At 40.5% G+C, this 20309-nt stretch overlaps 1 protein-coding gene across 3 annotated transcripts in view; it reads right to left on the reverse strand.

Annotated features, from left to right (window-relative positions):
* The window catches only part of usta (uronyl 2-sulfotransferase a), a 105870-nt gene that overhangs the window by 35168 nt on the left and 50393 nt on the right, over positions 1-20309 (reverse strand). For all 3 annotated transcript variants that reach the window (XM_041182742.1, XM_041182741.1, XM_041182743.1), the window contains one exon: positions 541-638. In XM_041182742.1, coding sequence (XP_041038676.1) covers positions 541-638 — 98 coding nt within the window. The remainder of the gene's footprint in view (positions 1-540; positions 639-20309) is intronic.

The raw sequence follows: 20309 nt of genomic DNA on the forward strand, positions 1-20309 counted from the left end.
TAATGCTTGGAATTCAGGTATCAATTTAGTTAATCTATGCTGCACTCCCTCCATGACCAATGCATGCTTCCTAAAATGCAATGTCCAGAACTGATCACATTATTCCAGTTGGGGTCTAACTATGGCTTTGTATAGCTGTAACACAACTTCTATCCCCTTGTATTCTCATCCAGCATTCCATTAGCCTTTTTGATTATCCTCTGTATCTGTTCATGACATTTTATACTAGAACCTACTCTTGCAATACTCCACTCAGTACCAATCTCTGGGATACTCTATTCAGTAGTCTCCTCAACGCCAATCCCTGGGATACTCCACTTAGTATATTGCTCCAGCCCAAAATGACTGACTCAATATGCTTGCTTATTTTGTTCCACCAATTCCTTATCCAAGTCCAGGCTTTACCCAAGACACCCAGTGTCTTAAGTTTGCATATCCATTCTAGTGCCTTCTCATATGATTCAAGCTTGCTTGTTCAAAGCTGAGTAAAAGATGTAGTAATAAATTTGAAAATGAATAAAAATGCTGAATTTATCTCACCTGCATTTGGGATGCTGCCCACAAAAGTATGGAATAATGTAGAACACCCTAGGATTGTTGCATTCTGGGTAATTTTCTAAAATGCAATCATTGATGTCCTGCAGAACAAAGGAAAAGATCAAGATAAAGGAAGGCAGAATCATAGAATGATACAGCACAGGAGTAGAACATTCGGCCCATCATGTATATGCTTTCTCTTTGGTGGAACTATCCAATTAATTCCATGCCCTTGATCTTTCACCAAGCCTTGTAGTTTTTTCTTTTCAATTATTTATCCAATTCTCTTTCGAATGTTACTATCAAATTCTGCTCTCACTACCCAGCAGGCAGTGCATTCGACAACACAACTGGCTGTGTTTAATAAAAATGTTCCCTCGTGTTACCTCTGGTTCTTTTGCCAACTGAATAACCATAATGACCAACTCAAATTTCTTCTTAACCTTCTCTGCTCTTAGGAGAGCTATCCCAGCTTCTCCAGTTTCTCCACAGAACTGAATACCTTCATCCCTGGTATCATTCCTGTAAAGCTCCTTTGTGCTAAAAGCAAAATACTACGGATGTTGGAAATCTGAAATAAAAACAGAAAATGCTGGAAAAATTCAGTAGGTTTGGCAGCATCTGTGGAGAGAGAAACAGAATTAATGTTTTGAGTCCGTATGACTCTTCTCCTTTGTGCACTCTCCAAGGCCTTGACACCTTCCTAAAGTATGGTGCCCAGAATGGAACACAATGCTCTAACTGAGGACTCTAAGAAAACATGTTGCTGTAGCTTGACCAAAAACTAACCGGCATACTTTGTAAAGGCCAGAAAACTTTTCAAAATAAAATGACACAGCTAAATTCTACAAGCTTCTTTTTCACTAATAAAGGAAGACAAGATTCTCCAGGTAATGGAATGCTTGGCTGTGAGGCTCATTGTCATAAATCATCATTCTATCTTAATGGTTCACCACACCTGCAGTCTTCTTGTGCACAACTGAGGTTATTTGAGCTGCAAGTAAATTACAAGGCCATTAAATGAGGAGGATTGGGGGTGCACATTCTTTCCAAAGCATTTTACCAAACATACTTAAAAAAAGACTTGCATATCTCTAGCAAGTTTCACAACCTCAAGATGTTTTAAGGTGCTTCATAGTCAATTAAGTACGTTTGAAGTGTAATCACTGTTGTAGTGTATGAAAAACTGTTGCCAATTTGCATATAGCAAGATTTCACAAATAGAAATAAGGTAATGACCAGATTATCTGTTTTAATGATGCCTCTGCCTCAACCGCTGCTGAAACCCTCATCCATGCCTTGTTACCTCTCGGCTTGACCATTCCAACACAGTTCTGATCGGCTCACATATTCTAGCCTTTGTGAATTTGAGGTCATCCAAAACTTGGTTGCCCTTGCCCTGAATCGCACTAAGTCCCTGTCAGCCTAGATTTTAATTTTAAATCTCTGCAATGGGAGTAGCTCAAAGGCAAGATAATTGTTTAAAAGAACTTACTACAACACTTTCTCTGACAATATCATCAGTAATCTAAAGTGCTTGTTTTTGACAGTAAAAGGTCCTACAGAAACTAACTGAAGCTTTTACATTGGTTGTTTACATTGGCTCCAGCCTCATCAGACTCTTGATCCAAACACAACCAAAGAGCTGATTTCCAGAGGGAAGGTGAGAGTGACTGCCCTTGGCATTGATCAATGAGACGATTGAACTGTTTTCAGTTCCATTTGCAACTTCTCAGATAATGAAGCAGCTTACTCCCAAATGCAGCAAGACCTGGAAAACATTCAAGCTTGGGATGAGAAGTGGCAAGTAACATGTGCGCCACACAAGTGGTGGGCGATGACAATCTCCAAAAAGAAAGAATATAGCCACCCCTCTTTGACATTCGGCGATATTACCATCACTGAATCCTGTACCATCAACATCCTGGGCATTACCATCGACCATGTAGTTAACTGGGCCAGACATGTAAATACTGTGATTACAAGAACAGGTTAACAGGCTGGAAATTCTGAAGTAACTCACCTCCCCTAGAAGCACACCCACCATTTCTAAGACATAAGGCATATGTTATGACGTTGGTCGAGGCTGGTTACTTAATAAAAAAAATCATAAATCCCAGTTATTTACTGAAAGAGGGAAGCTACAAGATTCCATTGTTTTTTTAAAAAATGTTGCAGAATCTTTACAATGCAGAAGGCCATTCAGCCCATCAAATCTGCACTGGCTCTCTAAAAAAGCATTCTACCTAGTCCCACTCCCCTGCCTTATCCCCATAACCTTGCATATTCTCTCTTTTCATTTAGCAATCCAATTCCCTTCTGAATACCTCGATCACACCTTCCTCTACCACTCAGGAAGTTCATTCCAGACTCCAACCATCCTCTGAAAATTTTTTTCCTCACATCACATTTACTCCTTTTGCCAATTATTTTGAATCTGCATACTCTAGTTCTTCATGCTTCCTTGAGTGGGAACAGTTTCTCTTTACCCTGTCCATGCTGCTCAGGATCTTAAATACTCTACCAAGTCTCCTCTCAGTCTTGTTTTCTTCAAGAAAAACAGTCCCAGCCTCTCCAATCTATCCTCATAGCTACAGTTCTTTATGCCTGGAATCATTCTTCTAATCTCCTCTGCACTCTTTCCATTGCCTTCACATCTTCCCTCAAGTATGGTGCCCAAAACTGGATGTAGTACTCCAGATGAGGCCTAATTAGTGTCTTATACAAGTTAAACATGACCTCCTTATTCTTGCATTCAATGCCCCTATTAATAAAGCTGAAGATACGATATGCTTTATTAACTGCTCTCTATTAACATGCCCTGCCATCTTCAATAACTTATGTACATATATACAGAGATCTCTCTGTTCCTGCGCCTCCTTTAGAGTTTCTCCCTTTATTTTATACTGTTTCTCCATATTCTTCCTGCCAAAATGAATCACCTCACAGTTCTCTGCATTGAACTTCATCTGCCACTTGTCTGCCCAATCCACTGACATGTCTATGTCCTTTTCAAGTTCAAGGTCATCCTCATCACAGCTGACATCATTTCCAATTTCCGCATCATCTGCAAATTTTGAAATCATGTCCTGAACATCAGAGTCTAGGTCATTAATATGGATCAGGAAGAGCAAGGGCCCCAACACTGATCCCTGGTGAGCTACACTACGAACCTTCCTCCAATTTGAAAAACATCCATTAACCACTACACTCTGTTTCCTGTCACTCAGCCAATTTCTTATTCAAGTGCCTACTTTCCCTTTTTTCCATGAGTTAGAATTTTACTCAAGTCTGTTGCATGCCACTGCATCAAATACCTTTTGAAAATCCATATACACCACAGCAACAGCGTTGCCCTCATCAACCTTCTCTGTTATCTCCTCACAAAACACCAGCAAGTTAGTTAAACATGATTTTCCTTTAATGAATCCATGCTGGCTTTCCTTAATTATCTTGCACTTATTTAAGTGATTATTGATTTTGTTCTGAATTATATTTCCAGAAGTTTCCCTACCAATGAAGTCAAACTGTAATTGTTGGCTTTATTCTTGCATCCCTTTTTGAACAAGGGGTGTAACATTCGTAATTCTCCAGTCCTCTGGATTATCGAGGTCCAAGGAAGACTAGAAGATCATCACTAATGCCGTGGCAATTTCCACCCTCACTTCCCTCAGATGCATTTCATCCTGTCGTGGTGCCTTATCCATTTTAAGTATAGATAGCCTTTCTAAAGTCTCCTCCTTCTCAATTATTCAATGTACCAGTTACCTACTCTCTCTCCTCGGCCAGGGTAGCATCTTCTTCATTTTTAAGGGCAGATGCATAGTCATCATTTAATACTTCCACTAGTTCTCCTGCCTCCACATGCAAGTCTCCTTTTTTTATCCCCAATAGGCTCTATTCTCTCTTTTACCATCCTTTTATTATTTATATGCTTATAGAAGTCCTTGGGATTCCCTTTTATATTAGCTGCCAGTCTCTTTTCATGCCCTCTCCTTGTTTTCCTTATTAGTTTTTTCACTTCCCCTCTGCTCCTTCTATATTCAGCCTGATTCTCTATTATATTTTCTACCTGACATCAGTTGTATGTGCACTTCTTCCTTTTCATTTTCATCTCTATCTCTCTCATCATCCAGGGCACTCTGGACTTATTTGTCCTACCTTTCCCCTTCAAGGGAATATACCTTGACATTGTCTGCAATACATTTACTTTGAAAGTAGTCCATTGTTCAGCCACTACCTTTTCTCCCAACATTTGATTCCAACTTATATGACTCAGGTGCATTCTCATCCCACTGAAGATGGCTTTCCACCAATTAATTATCCCTGCTCTGGATTGCTCCTTGTCCTTTTCCATGGCCAACCTAAACCTTATGATACAATGGTCACTGTCCATTAAATGTTCTCCCACTGTTATTTGATCCACTTGGACCAACTCATTTCCCAGAACCTGGTCCAACAGTGCCTTCCCTCTTGTTGGACTGGAAAAATACTGCTGCAGAAAATTATCTTGAACATATTCCAGGAATTCTTACCGCTCTGCACTATTCCTATCCTAGTCTATATTTGGATAATTGAAGTCCCCCATTATAATTACTCTAAAATTCTTCCACCTCTTTGTAATTTCTTTGCAATTTTGTTTCTCTACATCCCTTCCACTAGTTGGTGGTCTATATACTACACTGATCATTGTGATTGCACCTTTTTCATTCCTTACCTCTAGCCAGAGAGATTCTGTACTCTGGTACATCCTCTCTCTCCAGTACTGTAATGCCATCTTTAATCAATACTGCCACTACCACGCTGAGCTGCTCAACCTTCCTATTCTTACATTCACTACCACATGGCACTGGGATTAATCCTGATTTACTGCTCTTGAGGTCCTGCATTTTAATTTCCTTCCTAACTCCCTAAAATCTGCTTTCAGGACCTCATCCCTTTTTCTACCTATGGTCCCAATGTGGACTATGACCTCAGGCTGCTCACCCTCCCCCAAAAGAATGCCCTGCAGCTGCTCTGTGACATCCTTGACCCACCAGGGAGGCAACATATCATCCTGGAATCACATCCAAGGCTGCAGAAGTACCTGTCTGCTCCCCTAACTATGGAATCTCATACCACTAAAGCACTTCCACTCTTCCTCCTTCTTTCCTGTGCAGCTGAGACACTTATGATGCCACAAATTTGGCTCTTGCTACAATCCCGAGGCACCATCTTGCTCATCAGTATCCAACTGCAAAAGTGGTTAGAGAGTGAGATAACCTCAGAGGATTCCTGTACTACCTGCCTGTTTCTCTTAGATACTCTGGTGGTCACCCATTCCCTCTCTGTCTGTGTACATCTTAACTGCGGTGTGACTACTTCTCTAAACCTCAGCCTTGTGGATGCACCAAAGCGAGTCCAGCCATTGCTTGAGCTCTGCAACCTGGAGCTCAAGTTTCTGCAGCTGGTGACACTTCCTGTAGATGTCGTCATCAAAGGCACTTTGTGCCTGCACTACTTCCCACATCTCACAGGATGCACGTTCCACATGGCTGAGTTGCACTGACATACCTTAAACTTTATATAAAGTGCTTACTACAGTATGGTATAATGTAATAACTCACCTGTCACTCACTAAGTGTTCCCTCTGTGTTGAGTCCAGAAGGTCTACTTACCAACCGATCAACTTACAGGACTCCTGTGACATCACTTTCAGATTTTATCAGCAAACCTACGGCTTGCACTCTCCACTGTTTTATGAGCTCTCTCTTTGAACTCCTGCTGCGTTATGGCCTCTCTATTGTTGTTTAGTTGGCTTAATTTAATTACTTTCTTAATTAATTTATAATAATTCTTGTATACCAAAGCAAATTCCCATCCCATGTGAACCCAATTTGCTACTCAAAGCAAATACTAAATACTATCATAGGTAACCATCTATATGCTAAAACCCAGAAACGCATATTAAATATTAACAGGAAAAAGGCAGTCGATTATAAATTACACATTAAATGGCAGATACAACTAAGACAGATCTTACGAATTGACTTGCATGTATGTTATTCATTCTCTGTCACAAAGTTCTTCAAAACTCTGTCTTCCTCACAAAGAATTTTGGCCCCTTTTCTTCTAGGATTTAGCCTGATCCTCAGTTGACAGCAGCACAAACCAACCAGAGCTCCATGGGCACAATCTTCACCAAAAATGGCACTCAACCACAGAACTTCCGCAACTCTGCTTACGGCAGTCTGGATGGCATAGATCCATCAATGTTACCTTGAAGTAACAGAAACAGCTGCAGAAACTGTATGTTTGCCTATTCTCAGCTTACGGATCTAGCCTCTGTCTTCTTCAGCTTGCCGGTACTGCATTACTGAGATCACCATCTGAGCTCTGACAGCTTGGTGTCCTTTCATATGGTTTCAACCAGTTGCAGTCTCCCCAGAAGTTTTGGTTCCCAATCTCAGTTTCAGTCTTAGTTTCCTTAGAAACTGGAAGGGTCAGTTTCTCTTTTCAATCAGGTTTTGTCTCAAAAAATTCAAGCTTTGAAACCATGGATTCCATGACAAGTGAGATACAAAACCCTCCACTTGCCTGGATGAGTGCAGCTCCAACAACACTCAAGAAGCTTGACAACTTCCAGGACAAAGCAGTCTGCTTGACTGACATCCCACCTACCACCTTAAACATTCAGTCCATCCACCACCTACACACAGTGGCAGCAGTGTATACCAACAACAAGATACACTGCAGGAACTCGCCAATGTTCCTTCGACTGCACCTTCCAAACCCACAACCTATACCACCTGGAACACCACCACCTGCAAGTTCCCCTCCAAGTCACACACCACCTTCACTGTCACCGGGTCAAAATTCTGGAACTCCATCCCGAACAGCACAGTGTGTACCTACAGCACATGAACTGCAGCAGTTCAAGGTGGTGGCTCACAACCATCTTCCCAAGGGAAATTAAGATATGGGCAATAAAATCCTGGCCTTGCCAGCAACATCCACATCCCATAAATGTACAATAAAAAAAAAATCAGAGGCTTCTTTTATAAGGAGAAAATAGAGAAATAGGGCTCATTTCATTCGAAGGAAGGTTCAGAGAAGATCCGATAAAAGCGTTTTTAATTGAGGGATACTGACAAGGGAAACTGACCTAATCATTTCTACTGATTGACAAGTCCTTACTACAGGGGATACGTTTAAGATAATCAAAAGAAGGGAAAAATTTTGTTAGGACAAGGAATAATCTACCAGAAATAGTGATGGATGCAGAATCCTTCATAGTTTGTAAAAGAGAAATGGAGAAATGGTCAGGTATGGTGAGCTGAATGGCTTCCTGTTATGCTGCAAAATGGAATGATTATGGGGTTGGTAGAAAGGCCTGCAACCAATCTGCAGGATTGAAATCTGGCGTGAAATGAAACCAAGCTTCAAACTGAAGCAACATTTTTTCCAAGGCAATACAGAAGAATGGTTCTGATGGAATTACATTACATAGAGTTACACAGTATTTTACAGCACAGAAACAGGCCATTTGGTCCAACAGGTCTGTGTTGGTTTACATGTTCCACACAAGCCTTATCCCACGTTGTTTCATCTAAATCAATCAACATATTTTTCTGTTATTTTCTTCCTCATGTATTTATCTAGCTTCCCCTTAAATACAGTTAAGCTTGTTGCTGCCCCATGTGGTTGGTTGTAAGTTCCATATTCTCATCACTGTTCTAGGAAAGAGCTTTCTCCTAATTTGTAATTGGATTTATAAATGACTACCTTATATTGATAGTCACTAATTTTAGGTTCCCCAAGTGGAAATGATTAACAATTGAAACCTTAAGAATTGCATGAGCTAAAGATAAGGAATCAAAATTATATGAAAAAGGCAACAGAGAAAGACCTGCTGGTCCATTGGTCCCATTCACAGTCAAGTTGCAACTAGGAAACAGGGTTCCCACAATGCTCCATACCTGCCAATAGTCATGTCATGTCCTGAGAAAGGCAAAAGAAAAAGACTAATTTAGTGAGAATAGACAATTCTAGGAAGTTGCTCTCCGATTCAGGAAGACTGTTAAAAATTAGTTTCAGGAAATGGACAGTGACCACCAGTTATCTCACGAAGAGCTGTTAAACCTGTCCTCTTAGGTGGATGTAAAAGATCTCATCCTAATGTCCTGGCCAATGTTAATCCCTCAACCAGCATCACTAAAACAGATTGTCTGGTGATAAATTTGCTCCTTGCGGGGTCTTACTGCATGAGGTTGGCTGTCTTATTTCCTACATTACAGTATGACTACACTTAAAAATAATGCACTTCATTGCCTTTGAAGCACTTTGGGACATCCCCAAGTTGTGAAAGGTACTGTAAAAATGAAAATCTTTTTCTCTTCCCACTGCTCCCATCCCTGAGATTCCCTTAGTGGTATAACCAGATTCCTGCAAGGCTCTCACACCTTGATATCTCTGTGCCATGACCATTCTTGCATGCTCCAATACCCTCTCCCATTGTCCCAATACACTGCACCTAGAGAATTCCCATTATTCCAGTACCCTTCAACTTCACTAGCACCATCCCAACACTGCTGTAAAAACATCCCTGCTCCAATAAAGCTACTCGCCTTAAACTAGGAATATTTTTAAAAAAGGCAAAATGTAAAATTCATTGCAAAACTAGATAAAGTTATAAATTACTGATGCCACTAATTTTACAATATTCACAAAATTGTCATGTAATTTAAACCCTAAAATGCAACAATTCTTCCAAATAATACTTTGGGATAAAATTGCAATTTCATCCATTTGATCTATCAGTGCACCCTAATAGCAAAAAAGGTACATGCTGACATAACCGGAGCAATGCTAAGGATAGTCTGCTTAAAGGGGGAAGATAGCTTGCAAACAAAAACAAGAGAGAGGATAAAACCCCTAGTCCAGACGGATTGCATCCACGCATATTAATAAAGTTAGGAAAGAGGCACTATTATACCTTTTTAAAAACTCTTTAAAAAAGGGGAATAGTGCCAGAGGACAGGTGAACACTTAAGATTAATCCTACACTTAAAAAGGAAGATAGAGCAAGTCTAGGGAACCAACTCTCGCTTCAGGTACCATGTCCTAAGAAGGTTAACATGGACGTCCATGTCAACCTTGTGCTAGAGGTGTGGATCCTCTTAATCAGTGGTACATTCATCCAGTTTGTAAGGCTCTTTAAAAAGATTGTTGCCTATCTTGATCTCTTTTACCATCGATCTTTCCCATCAGCATCAGACTTTCTAAATCATGATTCCTTATTAAGTGTCCAAGCAATTCCAACTCTCTCTTCTTGATCTTGATCAGCAGAGTTCTTTTGGTCTCAGATTTGACCAACATCTTTCTACTGGTTGTGATTTGTCCAAGATATCTTCATTTTTCACCTCAAAAACAATAACTCTGCGACCTCAATTCTTCTCTATTGCTTCACTGACCTTCCAACACTCACTTCTGTATGTCAAAATTGATGCGATGTAATATTCCAGGATTCTCAGCTTTGTTTTCATGGCTAATTTTGAGTTGATCGTAATCTTTATCATTTTTTGAAATGCATCTTTTTGACCATTCCAATCCTTTATCTTATTTCTTGGTCGCACTGTCTGTCTGATGTTAACAAACTTTCTAGGTAATAAAATTTGTCCACCTGTTTGAACTTTTCATTGTGATCTTACATTTGGGTAACATTTTCTTTTTGGACACAAGTAGACATTTTGATTTCTTACAATTTATGTTCAGCCATTTCTTCTCACTTTTACTTAATAATCTTTGCAAAATCTTTTGCAGTTTCTCTTCAGAGTCAGCAATAAGAATGGTGTCATCAGCATTTCTTGTATTAATAAGGTTGTAGCCTCCAAGTAATAATCCAGGAAGGTCTTCAATCTGTCTAAGAATATTTTCACAATACAAACTGAATAAATCTGGGGAGAAAATACACCCATATAACCCCTCTTTTAATCTTCACAAAATCGCTCAGTTCATTCTCAACTTTGTTCCCAATAAAGATTACTTATCAATCTAAGATCTTTGCATTAAGGTCAAGAGATTAACATGCTCATCAGTTCTTCATGTTTCACCTTATCAAATGCCTTATTATAATGAATAAAACACATGAACGCATCTTTTTTCATCTCTATGGTTCTTTCTGATAGCATGTGTACTATAAGGACAGCATTTCTTGTTTCTCTATCTTCTACAAAACCACACTGAAGAGCTGAAATTTCTGGCTTTATCTTGTTCCTGGCCCCTATTCATCAGTACTCCAAGAAGATCTTAGTAATGTGACTCATCAGGCTAATTGTGCGATGAAGTTCACATTCAATTCTACAGGCTTTTTTGTCAGTGGTATAAAATATAATGGAATCCTTACTCAAAGATACTTACCCCACAGAAGACCATCTAGAAAATCAAAATACAATAAAAGCTCGTCAGCTTAGATTTCAGAAGGAAAATTTGCATTTGAGCAACTTTACTGAACTCTTTGAAGTAGGAACAAAACAGGCAAATAAGGGTACTGTGGTAGACCTAATATATTTGTATTTTTAGTAGACCTTTGATAAGGTACCACATAGTAAAGTCATGACTAAGGCAAGGACACGTGGAGCCAGGGAACAAATATGAGAATAGATAGCAAGCTAGCTACAAAACAGAAAACAACGGGCAGAGTTTAAGGGTATTTACACAAACTGATAAGGGGCCAGAAATGGTGTTCCACAGGGATCAATGCTGGGAGCATGGCTGGCCACCGTTTACATAAGCGATTTGGACCAGGCAGTCAGAAGTGCAATTTCAAAATTTGTGAATATTACTAAATTAGGTGGCATGGATAATGGAAGTACACTGAGAAAAAAAAGTTGCAGAATGGGCATGGGCATGTAACTGGCAAATTAACTTCAATATAGATAAGTGTGAGGTGGTATATTTTGGTAGGAAAAGGACATAATCTTTGGAAAATTGTCTAAATAGGGTAGAGAAGCAGAGGCGTCCTGGGATATAGGTACACAAATTGCTGAAAGTAATGATGTAGATGAATAAGCCCAAAAGAGAAAGCACAGATTTATTTTGGGTGGGATAGATTTGAAAAGTAGAGAAATGTTAAATTGGTTTAGAATCTTGGTTCGTTTACAAATGGGAGTACTCTGCACAGTTCTTGTCTCCATTTTATAAAAATGGCATAGTAGCACTTGGAGAAGTTGCAAAAAAGATCTCAGGAAAGATTGAACAGGCTGGGGCTCTATTCTCTAAAAAAGAGAAAACGGGGGCTTGGGCGGAGGGGTGGGAGGAGGTGGTGTGCACTGATAAAGGTCTTTAAGATTGTGAAAGGCAGATGTAGAGAAAATGTTTCCACTTGCAGAGATCATTAGAATTTGAGGGTGAAGAAAAGATAGCCACTCATACATCCAATAGGAGTTCAGGAAAATCTTCTTTACCCAGAGTGGTTAAAATGTGGAACTCACGAGGAGTTGAGGTGACTACTATTTAAGGGAAACCAGATAAATACATGAGAGAGAAAGGGATAGAAGGATATGTTGATGGGAGCTAGTTGAAGGCGTCTGGTGTGGAATGTGAACAGTAGCACAGGTCTATTGGGCCAACTGATCCGTTTTCTGTTTGGTAAACACTATGTATACTGTGTTATAACCTTACTATAGGAAATGGTGAGCAATGTAATGGGGTGATGTCAGTGAGAGTTGAAACCATAGAGAGTTGAAATGTCACAATAATTGATAAGACCTCCTGACCTGGCACTACAATGAGAGCTGTGGATTATTTGGTGGCATTCTCACCTTGAGTCAGAAAGTTGTGGGTTCAAGTCCCCCAACAGAGAATATGAGCACACAAATCTAAGCTAACACTTTCAGTGCAGTACCAAAGGAGTGCTGCAATATTGGGGATGCCATCGTTTGAATGGGCCGTTAAATTGAAGTGCTGACTCTTGGAAAGGTGTTAAGGGTCTTGTGGCATTACTCAAAGAAGGACAGGTGAGTTCTTCTAGTGTCTGCTCCAGTCTTTATCCATCATGCAACATTCTTAAAATAGATTATCTGATCATTACTTCAATGCTGTTTGTATGTTTGCTGTACCCCATTTTCTACATCACAACAGTGATTGAACTTCCAAAGTGCTTCATTAATTGTAAAGTGCTTTGGAACATCACAAGTCCATGAAAGGCACTACAATAATGTAAGGTCTTTCCTTTCTCTTTAACAGAGCTCACAAAAATTACCCAAAATTCATTTGCTATTTTGAGTAATTCTAGACAAATTATGAATCTATCACCTCAGTCCCAAAACACTGCTGCAGTGGTTTGTTAAAATAGTGTCTTAGGACCAACCATCTTCAGCTGCTTCATCAATGATCTGCCTTCCATCATAAGGTTAGAAGTGGGGAAGTTCACTGATGATTGCACAATGCTCAGTACCATTCACAACTCTTCAGATACTGAAGCTGTCCATGTCGATGTGCAGCAAGACCTGGATAACATTCAGGGTTGGGCTGATAAGTGGCAAGTAACATTCACACTGCACAAATGCCTGGCAATGATCATCTCCAACAGCAGAAAATCTAACCATCCCTCATTGATATTCAATGGCAATACCATTCCTAAATCCTCCACTATCAAGATCCTGGGGTTACCAATGACCAGAAACTTAACTGGGCCAGCCATATCTGGCTTCAAGAGTAGGTCAGAGTAACTGACTTCTTGCCTCCCTAAAGTCTGCCCACCATTGAAAAGGCACAAGTCAGGAGTATGATATGACTCTCCAATTGCTTGGATGAGTACAACACCAAAAAAATATTCAAGACGTTTGACACCATTCAGGACAAAGCGGCCTGCTTAACTGGCACCCCATCCACCACCTTCAACATTCACTCCCTCCACCACCGACGCAGAGTGGCAGAAGTCTGTAACACCTACAAAATGCACTGCAGCAACTCACCAAGTCTCCTTTGACAGCACATTCTCCTACCACCTAGAAGGACAAGAGGAGCAGCGAATGGGAACACCACGATCTGCAAGTTCCCTCCAAGCCACACACCATCCTAACTTGGAACTATATTGCCATTCCTTCACTGTCACTAGATCAAAATCCTGGAACTCTCTTCCTAACAGCACTGTGGGTACACCTACACCAGGTGGACTGCAGCAGTTCAAGGCAGCAACTCTCAATCACTGCCTCAAGAACAATAAGGGATGGGCAATAAATGCTGACCTTGCCAGTGATGCCCATAGTCCCATGAAAAAAAAGGTACATCAGGAAGTAGCACTGGAAAAAATGGTGAACTCGAAAGTGAAAAAGGCATGGAGCCCTGATGGCAGACAGACTGAAGGATTATCAGAGACTCTGAATACAACCTATGAAATGTTTTTGGAAATGCAAGTTGTGTCAGAGAATTGGAGAGTTTAACCTTTTTTTAAACAAAAGGGAATAAACCAGGTAACTAAACACCAGTCAGTCTCATTGGGGCAGTTAGTATGTTTCTCACGAATCCGAGATAAATTAATCCCTTGGAAATATGAGTTAAAAACAGGATTTGTCAAAGTCAAGAATTAATAGCATTAATTAAAAAACAACAAATGTAATGAGAAGGAAAATCCAGGGGATGTAGTGCATTTGGATTTTCAAAACAAGTCTGATTACGTGCCACACAGAAAATTTGTAATTCTTAATGTTTTCAAATTCCTATTTCACCTTGCCCCTCCCTATTTCTGTGATGACCTCCAGCCTGACAACTTTCCCGCAATATCTGCATTCCTCCAATTCTGGCCTCTTGCACATTCCCAATTTTAACTACTCATTATTGGTGCCATGCTTTCAGCTGTCAAGGACCCAGGCTCTAGAATACCTTCCCCAACTCTCTCTGCTCCTTTAAGACGCCCCCTTAAAACCTAATGCTTTGCCTACCTGATGTTGCCTTAAGTGGCTTTGTTTGATAATTTGAAAATTTTGTTTGATAACATCCCTGTGAAAGCAACATAGGATTTTTTTTTTACCATGTTAAAGGTGTTACATAAATGCAAGCTGCTGTTGCTAGTATTAAACAGAATTTGGCTGCATTGATTGGAAGTCAGCTGAAGATCAGAAACAGATTTGATTATGACTAGAGAATGGAGCAATATAAATAATGCAGTCACTGTTGGAATCATGGCTCTCTCTCCTCTCTATGTTAAAGTTCCCATCACTTATAATGCTCATATTTAATACAGACAGTCACATATTATGGTCAAAAAAGTGATAACCATTGGCTATTTGCATTAATGCCAATTTCCAAGTTGCCTGATAGAATGTCTTAACTGCTGCATTTATGTAGGCAGAAACAGCTGTGTTTATTGAGATATTGAATGAGTGAATGTTGCCTGTTGCGATTCAGATTATGAAGTGTCACTGTCCAATGTTGAACTATGCTTCCCATGTGAGGCAACAAAAGGATAGGAACAGAATAGCACTCAGCCCTTGGTCAGGTATAGGATCTGTCAGTACGGAGGTTAGTTCAGGTCATGGTTCAGGCAGCTGTGGATACAGATGACTGACGATAATATGTATATAGCACAATTATGTTATACAGATCAGTGTGTACAATGGCCAAATCATGCTCACACCAATGTGCCCCATGTAATTGATAGGAACTGTACATTATATACTTTTACATATAAACAATATATAACAAATGAGGGACATATTTATAGGAAGCACAAATAGCCACAGATGAAACAAAAACAAGCAGAGCAGATAAGTGTGAAGATGATGATTAACTAAGGAGAATGTTTACAGGGTAATGTATGGAGTAGATAGATATTACGTGAAATGTAAAGCAGAGAAATGTGAACTGAAATATTCTGCAAAGAATAAAGAGGGGAAGCATATACCAAATGTAAAACTTTAAAAAGGGCTTGAAATTTATGGATTCGTGTACATACATCTTTGAAAGTACAGTAAGTCCGTGTTTCCCTTTAACATCAGTAAATTAATGGGGCCTATAATTGTGTTGAGCGTTGCATGATTTGTTTCAAGGTTGTTTCCTGTGTGAATGCTGTTTCCCATGTGACCCAATTGGCGCCATTTTGGTGTGGCCTCTCCCCACCACACCCTCTTGCCACTTCCCTCTCCTGAATGTTAGGAAATAGAGACAGTCGAAATAAGTTATATTGGTATTTGTGGGCGCTTGGATGAGTTTTAGCTTTAATGTTCAAGTTTAATTTGTACTTCTGAGTGTATGATCAAGTTGAGTTTTACTTTCACCTTAAAGGTGCCTGCATTGCTAATGAAAGCGTAAGAGAAGTTAAGCAAACACAAGAGCAGAAAAACTGGGCTGTTGCCTAGCAACAGGAGTCCAGAGAGGCAGGTCCCTCCCACAGACACACAAGAAACTAGAAACAGCAGTTTGAGTCAGTTTTGAAGGCAGCTGCCAAGCAGAAGCAACCTAGGTGGGACAGATAGCCAGACCCAAGCTAAAGTTGGATGAAAGTAGCTGCCAGAGAAAGACTGGAGCAAAAGGGGATAGATCGGAAGTCCCAAGCTAAAGTTTGGAGATAAAGGCTTGTGAGAAGCCAGAAGGTCCAAAGAGATAACTGAAGGTCTATAACTCTTTGCTATGGACATATGAAACAGTGGTGTACTGTTAACCGCTGAGTCAATGAGAGTGAGCGCGTGGAAGAAAGCATGAATGCACGTGGTAACCCAGGGGAGAGGAACATCAGCAGGAGAATTTGAAACCCTGGAGGTAAACCCTTGTGGAAGGCATCTGAGAGAAAGCGCAGTTTGGGAGAAGATTCCAAGGTGAGTTCTTGGAAAGTGGAGATTGGAAACCCTTGAGTAAAACACTGAGTTAAATGAGACTGGTTGATTCATGGGGTAACAAGCATCCGGAGGGAGTTGAAGAGAGATCTATAGCACTTGTCTGGGGTGACATCTGTCACTGGGCCGCAGGTTGCCAATTGGTTCACACTGAATGTGTCTACTGTGAACATTAGAGTATAAGATAGCTTTTATAACTTGTGTTATCCTTACAAATCTGTACATATCCGCAAAGGTATAGTTGTGGGTGAAAGAGTATTGTGCTATAGTTCATCTTTTCCTGTTTAACACATTTTATACTTTTGTTAAAAGTTCATTATCTGACTCCAGTGACTGTTCAGTAGCCCCTTCCCACGTATCTAAACAAACAAATAAAAGTTAGGATCTATCAAAATGGGTTCCATCCTGGGATCGTGTTTGTCCAGTGGTAACCTCAGCTGGGGATTACAACATGAACTTGCGTTCACATTTAAGATCCAGATCCGATCTGATGCCGGGGGCTCGGATGTTATGGAAGTGTGAGCCCCGCTCGTGCAGAATTGCTGAGCTAGGGCTGCTCTAATCCATTTTTTAAAAAAATGACTATCGAAACTGCTCCTGCTTCATTGCTTTTCTCCCGAGCCACCACTCACAGTGAGGGTTCAGGAGATGGAAGTGGCGAGTGGGACCATTTAAAAAAAAACCATGGTAGTAGCAGTCTCAGCATGGCAATTCTGCACCAGCAGCACTCAAACTTTCACAACATCAAAACTCTGGATCGGATCAGGATCTTGAACGGGAACGCAGCCAGGGGCTGCACCTTGGAGGGTCGGGGAAGGGGTTGGATCTGCAGCTACCGGGAGGTTTGAGAAGCGGGGATCAGTGGGGGGGCAGGAGGTACTGTAAGTAGAGTTATTTTATTTGAAAAGAAAAATGTAAGTTTAAAAATATTACTTATTTCATTTACTAATATAGGGATTTAGCAATGTAAAATATTGCAACTTAGAGGGTATAATGTTTAATATTTGTTGTTTTCTGATAAGGAAGGTCCTACAGAACCCAACTACAGTTTTAACATTGGTTCCTATGGGAACCAATGTTTCACTTAAAAGTTGTGATTTTCAGGAAGGCACCCACAACTTTAAGTAAGAATGTACTGCAGGAGGACTTACACTAAAACAAAATGGGTTTCTCAGGTTTTAGAAATCATAGTAGGGAGTCCAAAACCTGAAGCTATGCTAAATCTATAGAGATCATTGGTTATACCACAGTTTGAATACGATGTCTACTTTTCCAACCTTACTTTAAGATGTCAAATCAATGGAGAGGGAACAGAAGATTTTCACTATGATTAGAGGGATCAGAAGTATTCAAAGAGAATTTGGGTCTCCCTTCCTTAGAATAAAGGAGAAGGGATTTAACAGAAATGTTTTAAATTCTCAGAATTTGATAAAGCAAATTCAGCTCCCTGGTTGGTGAGTTCATAAATGGCTGGCAGTCAGTTAAAATCAAAACAAGAAGAGTGAGTTTAAGGGATTTGTTATTGCAGAGGGTTTTTAACTATATAATTCCGTACCAAAAACAGAGGGGGAAGGAGAATCAATGATCATTTTAAAAGGGGGGGAATTTATAAGAGAATAGAATGTAGTAAATACCTCTTTCAGAGAGCCTGCACAGACACAATCTCCCGAATGATCTACAGTGATGGCATGTTCTGAGCAACCATGATTACCAGTCCCTTTTTTCAGTCAATATTGTGTTGTCCCAGCACTTGACTCCATTTCATTTCACATTGGTTCTGGCTCAATTTTAACCCTGCTCTTCCAATAGTTTGCAGGTCATTCAACCCATTAACTTGCTTGTTATGACTAGGTTATTTGTCAGTTTGTCTGCCCTTCTTTTAGTTCCAATCTTATTCAAATATTTCCTTTCCAATACTCATGATCCTAAATGTCAACCTCTTTTTCTCACTTCACAAAGAGTGTGTATTTCCAGGATTTTTGGTTTCTAATTAAACCTTGTACTTTAACAAGATCTCTTACACAGTCCCACATCATGAAGTGCATGATAAAATAGGGCAAAATCAGCATGGTTTCAACAAGGGGAGGTCATGCCTGACAAATCTGTTAGAATTCTTTGAGGAGGTAACAAGTAGGTTAGACAAAGGAGAGCCAATGGATGTTATCTACTTGGACTTCCAGAAGGCCTTTGACAAGGTGCTGCATGGGAGGCTGCTCAGTTAGATAAGAGCCCATGGTATTAGAGGCAAGATACTAGCATGGAAAGAAGATTGGCTGTCTGGCAGGAGGCAGAGAGTGGGGATAAGAGGGTCCTTCTCAGGATGGTGGCCGGTGACTAGTGGAGTTCCGCAGGGGTCAGTGTTGGGACCACAACTTTTCACTTTATACATTAATGATCTAGATGAAGGAACTGATGGCATTCTGGCTAAGTTTGCAGATGATACAAAGATAGGTGGAGGGACAGGTAGCATTGAGGAGGCAGGGAGGCTGCAGAAGGATTTGGACAAGTTAGGAGAATGGGCAAAGAAGTGGCAGATGGAATACAACGTGGGGAAGTGTGAGGTCATGCACTTTGGTAGGAAGAATTGAGGCATAGACTTTTTTCTAAATGGGGAAAGAATTCAGAAATCTGGAGTGCATAGGGACTTGGGAGTCCTAGTCCAGGATTCTCTTAAGGTTAACTTGCAGGTTGAGTTGGTAGTTAGGAAGGCAAATGCAATGTTGGCATTTATTTCGAGAGGACTAGAATATAAAAGCAGGGATGTGCTGCTGAGGCTTTATAAGGCTCTGGTCAGACCACATTTAGAATATTGAGAGCAATTTTGGGCCCCTTATCCCAGGAAGGGTGTTCTGACTCTGGAGAGGGTCCAGAGGAGGTTCATGAGAACAATCCCAGGAATGAAAGGCTTAACATATGAGGAATGTTTGAGGACTCTGGGTCTATACTCGATGGAGTTTAGAAGGATGAGGGGGGATCTGACTGAAACTTACAGAATACTGAAAGGCCTGGATAGAGTGGATGTGGGGAAGATGTTTCCATTAGTAGGAGAGACCAGGACCCGAGGGCACAGCCTCAGAGTAAAGGGAAGACCTTTAAGAACAGAGATGAGGAGAAACTTCTTTAGCCAGAGAGTGGTGAATCTATGGAATTCAATGCCACAGAAGGCTGTGGAGGCCAGGTCATTGAGTGCATTTAAGACCGAGATAGATAGGTTCTTGATTGGTAAGGGGATCAAAGGTTATGGGCAGAAGGTGGGAGAATGGGGTTGAGAAACTTATCAGCCATGATTGAATGGCGGAGCAGACTCGATGGGCTGAATGGCTAAATTTCTGCTCCTATATCTTATGGTCTTATGATGCTAAACAATTTCCTCATAATCAATGTTTACAATTCATCCATCTGTTAATTGGCAATTCTCTGGAGCATGGCCAGATTCCAGCCAGTCCTAGAAAATATTAGTGAGCAGGCTTCACAATCTCCTGGGATGAAAATTGCCTGTCTTAACTTTTCATGGTGTGCCCATAACATGCATGGTCATGTTTCTAAAGGATTCTAATTTAATGCTCATTGTTAATCTGTACCTTCACTTATGATATTTCTCATCCTCTTACTCAACAGTTCCATTACCATCTTTTTCCATTCCCTATATCTTGTTCCTCAGATGGTCTCCCACCCTCTGCAACACATCCAAAGCAAGAATCTCAACATGAAGTTATTTAAACTAAACTTCGGAAAAAGTCAAAAGACTGTGGCTACAAGAGCAGGTGAGAGGCTGGGAATTCTGCAGCAAGTTACTCACCTGCTGGCTCCATTATCTACAAGGCACAAGTCAGGAATGTGACAAAATACTCTCCACCTGCCTGGATAAATGCAGCCCCAACAACACTCAAGAAGCACGACACCATCCAGGGCAAAGCAGCCCACCTGATTGGCACCCCATCCACCACTAAAGAAGTGGCA

Source organism: Carcharodon carcharias, chromosome 2 (genome assembly GCF_017639515.1).
Source record: "Carcharodon carcharias isolate sCarCar2 chromosome 2, sCarCar2.pri, whole genome shotgun sequence".
In the NCBI taxonomy this organism is placed as follows: domain Eukaryota; kingdom Metazoa; phylum Chordata; class Chondrichthyes; order Lamniformes; family Lamnidae; genus Carcharodon; species Carcharodon carcharias.